At 34.7% G+C, this 12,198-nt stretch overlaps 1 protein-coding gene across 4 annotated transcripts in view; it reads right to left on the reverse strand.

Annotated features, from left to right (window-relative positions):
- Positions 1–12,198, reverse strand: part of NUP58 (nucleoporin 58) — a 36,402-nt gene continuing 24,204 nt past the window's right edge. For 2 of the 4 annotated variants that reach the window (XM_057366717.1, XM_057366716.1), the window contains exons 14-16: positions 10,201–10,299; positions 7,274–7,369; positions 3–2,295 (exon numbers count right to left, since the gene is read on the reverse strand). In XM_057366717.1, coding sequence (XP_057222700.1) covers positions 2,126–2,295; positions 7,274–7,369; positions 10,201–10,299 — 365 coding nt within the window. In that variant the 3' untranslated portion in view covers positions 3–2,125. Of the gene's footprint in view, positions 2,296–7,273; positions 7,370–10,200; positions 10,300–12,198 lie in introns of all 4 variants that reach the window. The other 2 variants (XM_057366719.1, XM_057366718.1) reach the window with 2 other exon arrangements.

The raw sequence follows: 12,198 nt of genomic DNA on the forward strand, positions 1-12,198 counted from the left end.
AATGTGAAAAGAAACAGAGCACAGGTACCCAGCAGGCTCAGACTGCTTCCAATTTACAAAGCCATTCCTAATGCTGCGTTACATTACACCACGATCCAGGTTTATACTCTGCACTGTGAAGAAATTCTAGACAACCCCACAATACAATACCTCCCTTCACTCTCTCTCCCTCCACACTTTCAATCCAGGATCAAGGCACTATCTTCAGCAAAAACAATTTTTGCACTATATGAATTCTAGGAAAAAACAGTCTAAATATTAGCCAGTACGGGTTTTGTTTCTCCTATAATGTAGGAGAACAACAGGCAACGATCTCTCAGATAGGCAAATATATTTTACAAGGATCACAGCATTATTGTTTTATTGTTCACACAATGGTAAGTTGCACATAGGGACAAACAGTACACCTTTCAAATTAGTTTTACAAATTAATACATTATAAGAGTCCAGTGGTTTAACATATTAACTATCAAAAAAGCAGTAACAAAGGAATACAAACATTAAGTTTTGACTGCAGCCCAATAAAAAGTAAAAAACAGGTTGAAATCAAAACAAACCGTAAGCTTTATTTTTCTGTGACATTAAAAAAACCACATATTCCTTCCTAAGAGACTGCTCACAAAGATGCAATAACATACAAATACAAAAGTGAAGAATTCTGTGCTCAAATTCCCTTAATTTTATCAGATTAAGTGACAAACCAAACATTTGTCAAAGAGCAATCACTGCTGAATGCAGACACTTCCAAAACATATAAAGTGGTAGTAGCACTTTGACAATAGAAAGAAAATTACAAAACTTCTACATAAAATCAACTTGGCTCCAAAGTTTCATGCTCACACATCAACCCAGCATCATTTGCAAAGAATCAGTTGATCTATTATTTCCTTCTCAAGGTATTCTTCCAGATATAGTGCACACCAAATTGGAGATGCAGCACCAGCTATTATGCTGTGGTATGTAAGATTCATAAACTACTGCTGCATTAGCTTTAACATTCAAATAACATCTTTTTCCTCCTCTATTCTTAAGAAGCAAGTTACTGTACTGCACCTTGTTTGAAAGCAAATGCCCACTTGCTTTTAAGGCAGTGCTAATGAGAAGCTCTTGACTCAACTTGGGTTTGTAATACCTAATTCAGATTTTCATTAGGACAGCACATCCTATCTCCCTCAATTGCAGGGAAAAGCTCATCCAGCCTGACAACTCTTGCTTGCAGAGACCTTGTGGCATTCTGAGCTTTCAGCTGAAATCCTACAGTGCCCTACTCTTCAGCTCAGGAGAAAAAAAAAAAAAATCAAACAGTTTGGGAACGTTACCTATGAAATATCTGTGTCAAAATCTTGGATTCTTCTTTAGAGTTGGCTGCTAAATAGGCCAATAAAAAGGTTAAAAAAACCAAAAACAAAAGAGCTACTAATCACTATCTACCAAACGCTATGAAATAGTAAACATTGTATTTCAGCTGGTTTTAAACAACAAAACACAGAAGCAGTGATGACATAGCCTGGGACCCACTATTTGAAATTCTTAGGAATCTCAAGATATGGGACCACAGGATAACATGGAGAAACAGAACACACAAAGAAAAGGAGATCTGTCTAAGGGGGAAGGTACGCACAACTGTGTTTTATACATATATATATATACACATACATACACACACTTGTGTGCACTGTACTGTATATATTTACATCCATATACACAAAAACACCCTGAAGTAGATTTAAAGGCCATATCCAGGAACAGAAGATATGAACTCTAGTATTTGTACTAGAATATATTTTATCTGTACAAAAAGAAAAAACAAATATGCATATATTCATATGGTATAAAGCTTATTAACAAAAAATACTCTGCTACTAACATTAGGTTAAATAGATGATTTTACAAGATTCTTTAATAATAATGCAGTATAGAACACTTCTAAAACTAGGGCCCAAAATAAAAATACATAAACCAGGTTTCTATTCACAAGAAAATAGCTGTTCAATATGATTTCACTAGGGAAAAGTAGCAAAATTTTTATAAATCTCCTGGGATGCTATTTTATTAATGTATCAATCTAGAAAAATATACTTTTCAAATGAATAGTTGATCGGCTTCCCCTCCCTAAAAGGGGTGTCTATCTTTTCCCTCGCTTGTTTCCAGCTGGAGGTTTCTTCAGCTGAAGAAGTTGCCCTCCTGTCCCAAAGCCTGCAGATGCAGGATTAGACACCCCGAACGTCAGGCCAGCTGATGCTGTGATGCCAGGATTGCTGAAGTTAAACCCAGACGTAGTCGAGCTTCCAAAGCCTTATGAGGGAGGGAAAAATATTTCAAAGCGTAAGTTATACCAGGATTGCAAGTTTATTCTCCTTGACGTTTTAAACACCAGCCACTTTATTACCTGCAGTTGTTACACTTCATACCAACATGGACCTACAATGTAAATCACATTGCTAGAGCACTTGTATTTGCCGTAAGAATTTGGATATTGCAGCATTGACACAGACCACCTCAGTGGGTGCAAACGATTGTATCCTAAATCACAAGTCTATTATACCATTATACATACAAGAATAGCACACGAAAGTCCCACTGAAAGTATACAACAGCAGAACCATAATTCCTCAAGTTCTCAGCATAAACTTGCAATGCACTCCCCTAAGGTAGGAGGAAAAGCAGAAGGTACAGGCCAGCCATGAACCACTCACTTCACTCACAGCAGAGAAATGGCAAAGCTGGAGTTGGAGTGCTCAGCCTTCTTCCTACTGACTTGGCTACCTTGGCCTGTCTTTGTACCACACATGGCACAGACCACACCTTAAATCTGAGACAGAAAAGGCTCAAAATCCTTGCCAAATTGTATTTAAAAAACACCCTTTATGACAAACCGAAAAAGGGCTCTGGAAACAAAGCTTTGGGAAAACGGAGCACCTAGCTGAGCAAATCGTGCTGTTTAAAGTCCTCCCCCCTCTTCTATTAAGGTAAACAAACTGAACATTTGTTTCAGCTATGAAATAAGATTAGTTGAACAAAGTCTGCCTACAGTTTCCAGAAACATAACACTAACTCATTTCACTTTTTTTTTATAAATTTGTATCAGTTATGCACAACCAACTTGGATTATAACTGCAACTATTAGAGAATGCTAGAAATTTCTCAAAGATTACTTAATAAGAAGCAGAAATTCACAACTTCACTGTTTGTTGTCTCAAGAGACACAAAATAATATGACACGAGCAAGTTCAAATTTTAACAAAGAGCTTCATACAAGTTGTACCTGAAAACCTGCAAACAATTAAGATAATAAGAAAAATGGGACTCGTTCACAATTACGAAAGAGTATATTCTGAATATGCATTAATTTATATTGCTTCATTAGTTAAAGCAATCCTTTGGTCACATCAGTATCTTCAAGTTAATGCCTAGAACATTTTTGGAGTACAGAAATAAAAACCCAATGGGTTGTCTCATCAGAATCCTAAAATAGCTCTCACAAGCCTGATGTCTTCCATTCTCTTACTTGTTACTGATGCTCTGCATTAAGAACTACTTAAAAAAAAACTATTCTCCATGCAATGTCTGGACTTGGGTTACACACATCTTATCAAGAAAATCCTTTATCAACATTCCAGTAACTCATAGTCCTACATCATAGACCGAGAGCATGTCAGTGTAATGGCTGTACAGACCTGGAGTGTGACATATGATATTAAATATTAGTGTTCATTTAGGTATCTAAATTTTGTGGGCTAATTTGTCTCTCATCCCAGGATGTAAGGGATTAAACACATGCAACTGTTCTTCCATTGCTCTAGTAACTCTGAATCCCAGCTAAGATGTATCAACGAGTCTCATGAATGAAAAGAAGTTACCTTTTTACTTCATATATTCAAGACAACACCCAAGCATTACTCCCTATAGAAAACTGAGAACATGCTTGTTAATTTAGAAACAACGCGGAGAGTAATAGCTGTTACATTAGAAGTGACAATAACAGCAGCCACAGAAGTATAGAAAGGCAGACATGAAATTAATCTAAATGGTTTTCTCCTGTCATGGAAGCATAAAAAGGCCAAGGTACCAAGTTTTGTTAGAAGTGAGCCAAACCATAAAGCTGAATACTCAAATGAAAAGTCTTCAGGATAAAAAACTTGAACAAGGTATGCACACTGAGTCTTATGCCTGCTGCAAGAAAAGACAATCAGTCACAGAACAGCCCAGTTTAGAGGAAAGACTCACAAAGTCTTAAACAATAGGTACAATGTGATCAGCAATTTCCTTGATTAAATAGTATTATTTTTGTGGAACAGCCATTTTCAGGAAGCAAATGACAACCTGCCCTTTGAGGACATAGCCTCCACATCTCCCTGAAGGGCACTAAGATCACATTTTTGCATCTCTCCTTCCATCAGCCCTTTTTAGCTTGGTAAGCCAAAGATGAGTACGTACCTCGCCATGGCAATATTTTTTTGGTAATTTTAATACTACAGGGAGAAACAGCAATTCATAAGATGGCAATTTATTTTTGCCTTCATCCCCCACACCACAAAGAGTGCTTTAGATCAGAAAGTATTTCAACAACAGCCTTTACTGATTTATTACAGCCTCTCTATCAAAAAGCTGCTCATGGATTATATTAAGGTCTGTTTTTCAGCAGTACGAGTGCATCCAGCCACGATCCCACTTGATCATGGGATATCTCTTATCTTGTTTACTGAGACTGCAATTCTTCAATAAAAGTAAGTCTCCAACAAGAATTTTCAATTCAGATCTTCAAAATATATTTAGCATCTGTTTCACAAAAATTGTGTTTATACACTGCCTCCCATAACATTTTATTAAACTTAAATAAATTAAATGGTGATTTTTTTCCTTTCCCATCTCTTTGAAAGTCTTAATGCCCTTTACAGTAGCCCACTCACATCAGCCTTTTTGGTTGCAATTAAATGGAGTAGGAATTGAATGGGATTTGTTTTGGAGTCAGCTTTCCACAGTGTCTCTGCATGTTTCAGAGGGAAGCCTGAGACATTGTTCCATCTCACACCTGTGTGCTAAAAGAACTTCAAGAAGACTGAAGCTGCTCTGTTTTTCATCTACTGATGAAAACAACAACCATTCCTGGACTAAGTCAGATTTACTATTAGAAGATGCTCAAGTACTATCAGAGGATCAGAATTTTCTCCTCAAACACACAAACTGAAACTGAGAAGAGCAGAAATACCACTACATTTTCAGATTTTTAAAAGCAATTCAATGTAGCTCATAAAAATTACACACTTGACAGAACTAATTTGGGAATCTATAATTTGAATTCTAAGATAAGATCAAACCAATGGAAATTCTGTGGAGGAGACTTGGGGCAACCTAAGCAGCCTAGAATAACTAGTGTTTCCAGACACATTAGTCTGGGAAAATACTTATGTGCTCATATCTAAGCCCCAGCAGCAATAATAGGGAATTCCATAACCCATATTCAACTCACTTTCCTAGCTTTTTCAAAAAAATAGATTCAGAAACAAGATGAAACCGTTACACAGTAATATAAAGCAGAACACGGTTTCAGGATCCTGTAAATGATATATAAGAAACACAATAAATTAAAAAAAAAATATAACCTGGCTAGCCTCAGGTATCAAACCCATTTATACACCCTTGGTAAAATTAAAATCATATGCAATCCAGATGCTGTATGACATATGGTTTTGAATAGAAAAGGTAAAAGTTAGTGTGCTTCTGGGCTACCAAATTTTTCAGAGTCATTTCTATTTCATAATCCTAGTCCAGGTAAGGATTTCATGACCACTTGATTTTCTAAGCACAAAATGACAAAAATTACATTTAATATGTTTTTATTCCTGGTTACCACTTTGTGTAGCTCAGACTCTTGATAATTGAAAATATTCATTATATTGGATGCAAGCCCCTCACCTGCAAAAGAGAGACTGACAGCACTGACTCATGACAAAACATGGCTTGAGGGAAATGATATCTAAATTGACTGTGCACACCACCAGCACAGTTAAGACAAACTTGCTGTTTACTTTGGCTTGTTAATTCCTTAGCGATGGACAATTGATCCATACAAGTAGCTTTCTAATTCTATTTTAGTATGTTAGAAAACAGATTATTCACTTGGTAATTTAGCAGCTGAAATGCTACAATATTATTTATATATAATGGCTAATTTAATATAGGCTCAGGGACAATAAGCTACAAGATAAAAACATCAGCAGTGTAAGTCTTCCAATTATTTCTCATATTAGGAACTAAGTAAAAGGTGGCTGATGCTTAGACACCCAATACTATAAAAACGGTTCCATCAAGAACTGTATAGGCTGTTAACATCCATGAACATTAACATCCAGCTCAGTGAGCCATTTCCACCTTATAATACAAAACTTAAGGTACTCTACCGGCTTAACAACTCATCACTAAACAAGGAGAATCCAGAACAAAAATCATAGTACGTCCTAGTAAATACCAGCAGAATGTTGTCTTCTTTTAATAGCAATTGAACAAAGCACTATTAAACAAATATTTTCTTGAGACATGATTCTCCTTCAATGACCATTGAAAAGTAGACTGTAAGACAGACTATAGAAGCTATTTGCTTAGTAATAGCTTAGTAAGCTATTATTCCTATTTAAAAAGTAAATGGAGATGCAAGCTGCATTTCAGACATCTGAGCCAAGGAGCAACAGCATCCATATTTTATCACTCCTAACAAAATTAAACCAAAAAAGCTAAATGAGTACTGTGAAGTTTAATTGCCACAGAAATGTTTTTGAAGTAGTTAATAAATGAATGATGAATATATACAGAGAGACAATACATATAACTTCCTATTCAAAGAGATTGAGCATTTATCATTTTTAAGGAAACCGCTGGGCTTCCAGAAAATAATTTTAACTTTATTTGTAAATACAGTTAAGTCAAATTACTAGTATATTTGTCACTAATTTACACACTAATTTCAATCAGTAACTGATACCAATGCATTCAAGTGACACCTGCTTTTCTATGTATGAGACTGCACTGATCTCCTGCTTTCACTCCTAGACACCATGAAACAGGAAATATTAATGCTCACTCAACACTGTCTACACAGGAGACCTTTAACAGAACCCAAAAACTTACCTGAAAAAGTCTATCTAGAAAGTAAATAGTTATGTTAATATACACATGCATCTTTAAGCACATTATCAACTTCTTGGAGTGAGCACAGAAGTTTAATTATAAGACTTAAAATAAACTTGATTTTTGAATTCAAAAGAAACAAACCAACCTGCACTTAGACTTCCTGATGGTTTACTTGTAGTTCCAAATCCAAATGATGATGCTCCTGTGGCACTACTTCCAAAGGCAGAGCTACTTCCAAATCCTAGTAGAATAATAGTAAAGACATACAACAAAAACAAATTACAGACACAGCAAATAAAGACACATAGGTTTTAGGTGAGTATTCTAACCCAAACATAATTCTAAGCATTATTTGGTAAACAAATATTCCTCAGATTATTGCCTGAAGAGTATTTTATTCTCAACACAGCACTATGTTAAGAAAACAGTGCAAACTGGAAACAGTTGAGAAAAATACCACCTTCAAAATCCAAAACTGAGTAAAGGAAAAGTGATAAAAACAGGTGTAGTATACTATCAAGAGTTTAAGAAATTTCTGTTGAATTGCTGTTAAATTGGCAAGCAAATGGTAACCAAACGAGCTAAAACTAAGAAGATTCAGATACAAGTTACATCACTTATTACAGAAAGCCACAATCTTAATTTACAACTCTAGAAAAAAATGTATGCTTAAAACAACAAGCATTTTCTTTCAGCATTTTTTCTTCTTTTACTCTTGGCTTATTTTAGAGTCGTTCCCCTCCCAGCTTATTGGGGATCAGCTTTATCTAGGAAATTACAAAATAGGTTAAATAGGGAACAGAAACAAACTTCACAAAATTCGATGTGAAAAATAGTCATAAAAGGGCAGCCACAAACATATAACTATAATAAAATTAATTCTGTTGATTTTGTGATTGACATTTATGATTTCGTAATATAAATTTTTTAAGGTTTCAAATGATGTTATTAATATAAGGTCACTCTGAAGGAAAAGTAAGTTGATATCTGCAGCTTGAAATAGAGGCCAGAAAATAGGAACTGTAAGAAAACTAGATTCTCTGATTTTGGCTGTCTCGAGTTTTGAAAATGAGAACAGTATTTGTATTTGAGGAAATCATGCTCCCATCTTAAGTTTCAAGTGTCAGAGAAAATCTTTTTATTTATTGCAAACTGAGCCTTTACCGTTCCTTTATGAAAAGATTTTTGAGATTTTAAAACCAATAAGGACTGAACACACACACGATCTGAAGCAGCGTTCTTTAGTTTTTTGAAATTTTTAAATCTAAGGGGTATTAAGGGTAGATAATGACAGGTATCATTTCAGTGTAAGACACTTCATTTAAATTTTACATTCCCTTGTCCTGTCTAGGTTGAAATTCATAACCAATGATCACGCAAGGTGTTTGCAAATATTTAACAAAACATAGGATTTATGCTAATAACTTATATACTTAAATATAAAAGTCTGTTTATCACTGACAAAGCTCACAGAACTTCCAAGGAAAGAGCAAATTTCCCCAATTAAAATGGCACTTCCAGAGCATAACATTAGAAAATGTCCTGTTCAAAAAACCAAATCCCTATGATTAAAAATCCCAAACGAACTTAAGCAATCATTCTGCTAATTTGTTTCCAAGAACACACCTACAGGGTGTGTTCTACAGGGTATTTTGCAGGTATGTATTAATTCTTCTACACTTGCTTCCATCAGATAGTCTTATGGATTTATTAAAAGACATTTTGCAAGTCAATAACGCAAGCAAATACCTTCCTAAGCAGAGAGCTAGGAAAAAAAAGAGAACACAAGTCAGGTTTTTTGGACAAAACTAGAAGCAGTTGGAAATGTTCATTTATTTACATTGGTAAGAACTAGTGAACAACCTTTAGTCGGCAATCTTTCCAGAAGAAACAGAATAATTGTATGTTTGGTTTCTTTTAAGGAACTTAAAACACTGTGGGAAAAACCAGCAATGCTCAAGTAATTTCCTTTTAGCCCGTTAGTTTCACTTTTTTTCTTGTTTAGGTATACAGACTTTCTTTTATCTGAAAAAGCTTAAAATCTGATGAGAAGGGACATTGGTAGATTTAAAAGTAATTTCAAGGTGATTATTTAAGGTAAAACTCATGTAATGTTCAAGTTACATCATCTTCCCAATACTGCGTGGTGTTTCATTATTTTAAATACATTACAATACTGATTCATATGTTCAGCTCATAGGTAAAACGTAGGAATGTGGACCGAGGCTGCAGAGAATGGAGGATGTAACATGACAAAACTACATTATGTTGGTGCTCAGCAGATGTAACAATTTTCTTTGCAGATCTTATAAAAGCTTCAGAAGACACTAGTATCTGAAGGAACCCTGACCAATATAGACAGGAAATCTAGATGCAATTAGATTCTACTAGTCACTTAAATTCTACCTGTAGTTCTAGTACTGAGAACATACTACATTTAGAAGATCTACATTAACTTTGGTATTTTTTTTTAATACCACCTACTCTTTCAGAGTCATGTGTCCCCCCAGAATATATTCCCTACCAGAACTATTAACATTTAGTAAGTATTTTTCCCTCACTATCAAATGTTGCTTTTTCAGCTGGGGGAGAGATTTTTCCACCTCACCACAGAGCAGTGACTGCTAAAGCAAATAGATTCCAGCAAGCAGGATTCCGTACTTGCAGTAACTTTTTAACATTTATTCTTAATACAAGCAGAAATGGGACCCTTTAGTTAAAGAGTGAAAAACTTCTATGGATTATGTATGGCATGATCTAAAGTCTCAGGTGTCTAACTTTCTCATAGGTAAAATTAAGTGAAGATGTAGTTCCAAATGGATGTACTTGATGTCCTTCCCTAGCTTCTGGAGCACAACTTCAATGTGATTACCTCATCCTGTTCATCTTGGGGTCTCACTACAACGGCTTAGCCCTAGCAACTTCTGCAAGGAAGCCTGGAAAGCACAGACCTGCCAAATTGTAAGGTCTTCCCTTTAAACAGATCATCTTCTTAGTGGAGTTAAAAGTCTGCAAGAGATTCAGCTGTGCGGTATAGTAATTCAACGAAAGATTAGAAAAGTTAAAGTGTACCTCCAAGGCTTGAAGAACCTAAGCCACTTGATTGCAAGCCAGTGCCAATACCTGAGCCGAATGGCGTTCCAAAACTAACTCCCAGAGATGGCTGTGGCCCTGGTACAAAAAAAATGAGAACAAACTTGCCTTACTCTTTCATAGTAAAAAGGTCCTTTATTTACTTATGCAAGTATTTGATAATGTGAACATCATTGCTTTCAACAAATCCCATCAAGACTCCAGATTTTACCTCATCAAAATTTCTCACTTAACTGTCCACCTCTACACTGACTTGGCAGAAATCTAAGAAAATACTGATTGTCATAAGGTGAAACTAACCTAAAATTATAAGTACATAATTTAGTATTTTTAAAGTTAACTAGTCTCACCTTAAACTTTAAAATGTTAATCAAAACCTTGAGAACTCATAGGTAACAACATTTTGCCACCTTATTAATGGAATCAGAATAAGGGAAAACTTTCAAATTAAAATCCTAAGAACTGACATGAATATAACTAAAACTGTATTACCTAAAATTAATTTAATTAATAGAATCCTTCAAAACTACTCAAGTATTTCATCCAAATTTAAACAGAACAGTAAGATAAAAAAACAAGACAATGACTTAATTTTATTAAATTTATTGTTCATTTTTAAGCAAGTCAATTACACAGTAACATGACAATTCATTTTTTTCCACACAAGTGATAACTGAGTTCTGTTAAGGTCTGCTACATAACACCATTCAATAAGGTAAACTAGTCAAACCACCTATTTAAATAACCACTTACAAAAGGCACAGTTCTGTGTACCTTAAAGAGTTAGATACATTCAAAATTTCAGAGTCAGAGTTTGTTCTATGATTAAAAAAATTGACAGAACTTTCCCTGCATATTCACATTAAGATGCAGGACTGTCAAAAAAACAATTTGTCTGCCAAGATGAAATTTACAGTCTCAGTTCTTTTTTTTTTTTTTTTTCACTTTAACCTTGGGGAATAAAGGGTCAACTTGCTAGCCCATCACTAACACATTTTAAAATAATTAATTCTGATAAATAATATATTTTAACAGTTTTCACAGTACAATCTTCTATTCCTGTCTTCTTTAAACAGTTTTCAGTGCACTATTTAAAAAGTTTAACCATTAAAGATAAAATACAGTGCCAAACTCTCAATCCACAGACATCCACACCTCTGCTCAAGATGGCCTTCTCCATCTTTGAACATACTTGATATCCTACATCTGTGAAAGTGATGATTTATTCAAATATTAGTATAAAGTTCAGATGATTTTGGCCTTTTTCCTAAACTCATATCACTTCTGGGCTATTTTAATTCAAAATTTCTCATTACTAGTATTTATATAGAGTTTTAAAATGAGAATATTTCAAGCTCTTAAAATCATTTGAGCACTTGAAGATTTAAATGGAAAATCATTTTGAATCAAGTGAAAGGCACTGTATATTGAAAAGTAACACCTTTTGCTAGGAACAAAAAATTCTTATGTGATCCAAGCTGAATGACATCTGTATACTCCAAGTAGTGTTAAAACTAGAATTGAAGGGCAACAAAAATTGTTAACCTTCAGTCTCTGTTTAGCAGGGAATAGTTGGGAAACCCAAGCTATTTCTTCCACTTTAAAAAAAGTATATCAGATGTCGCAATTACAAATTTCCACAAATTTCCAACTAAAGTTGTTTACATCCAATTTAAATACTGATACATCTACCTAGCAGCTCTTTAAAATATGAAAAAAAATAACAATAAAAAACCAAACCCCCCCTACACACATCAGTAAGCTAATAAACGAAAAGAACCCCAAACCACATATCCAGTTCCTTCTCAAGTACACAGGTTTCTATTCCAATAGGAGGCACTGTTAGTGGAAGACCTTATAAACAAAACACTACAGTCCTCCAGGCCAAGCTTTTTACCAAATGCAACATGCCTTTTTTTTAGAGCCAGTATAAAAAGTTATACTAAAACACTTCAGATCATATAAAACAGGATCTTA

This window comes from Malurus melanocephalus, unplaced genomic scaffold (assembly GCF_030028575.1).
Source record: "Malurus melanocephalus ecotype Western Australia unplaced genomic scaffold, MMel_1.1 scaffold_70, whole genome shotgun sequence".
Taxonomy (NCBI): domain Eukaryota; kingdom Metazoa; phylum Chordata; class Aves; order Passeriformes; family Maluridae; genus Malurus; species Malurus melanocephalus.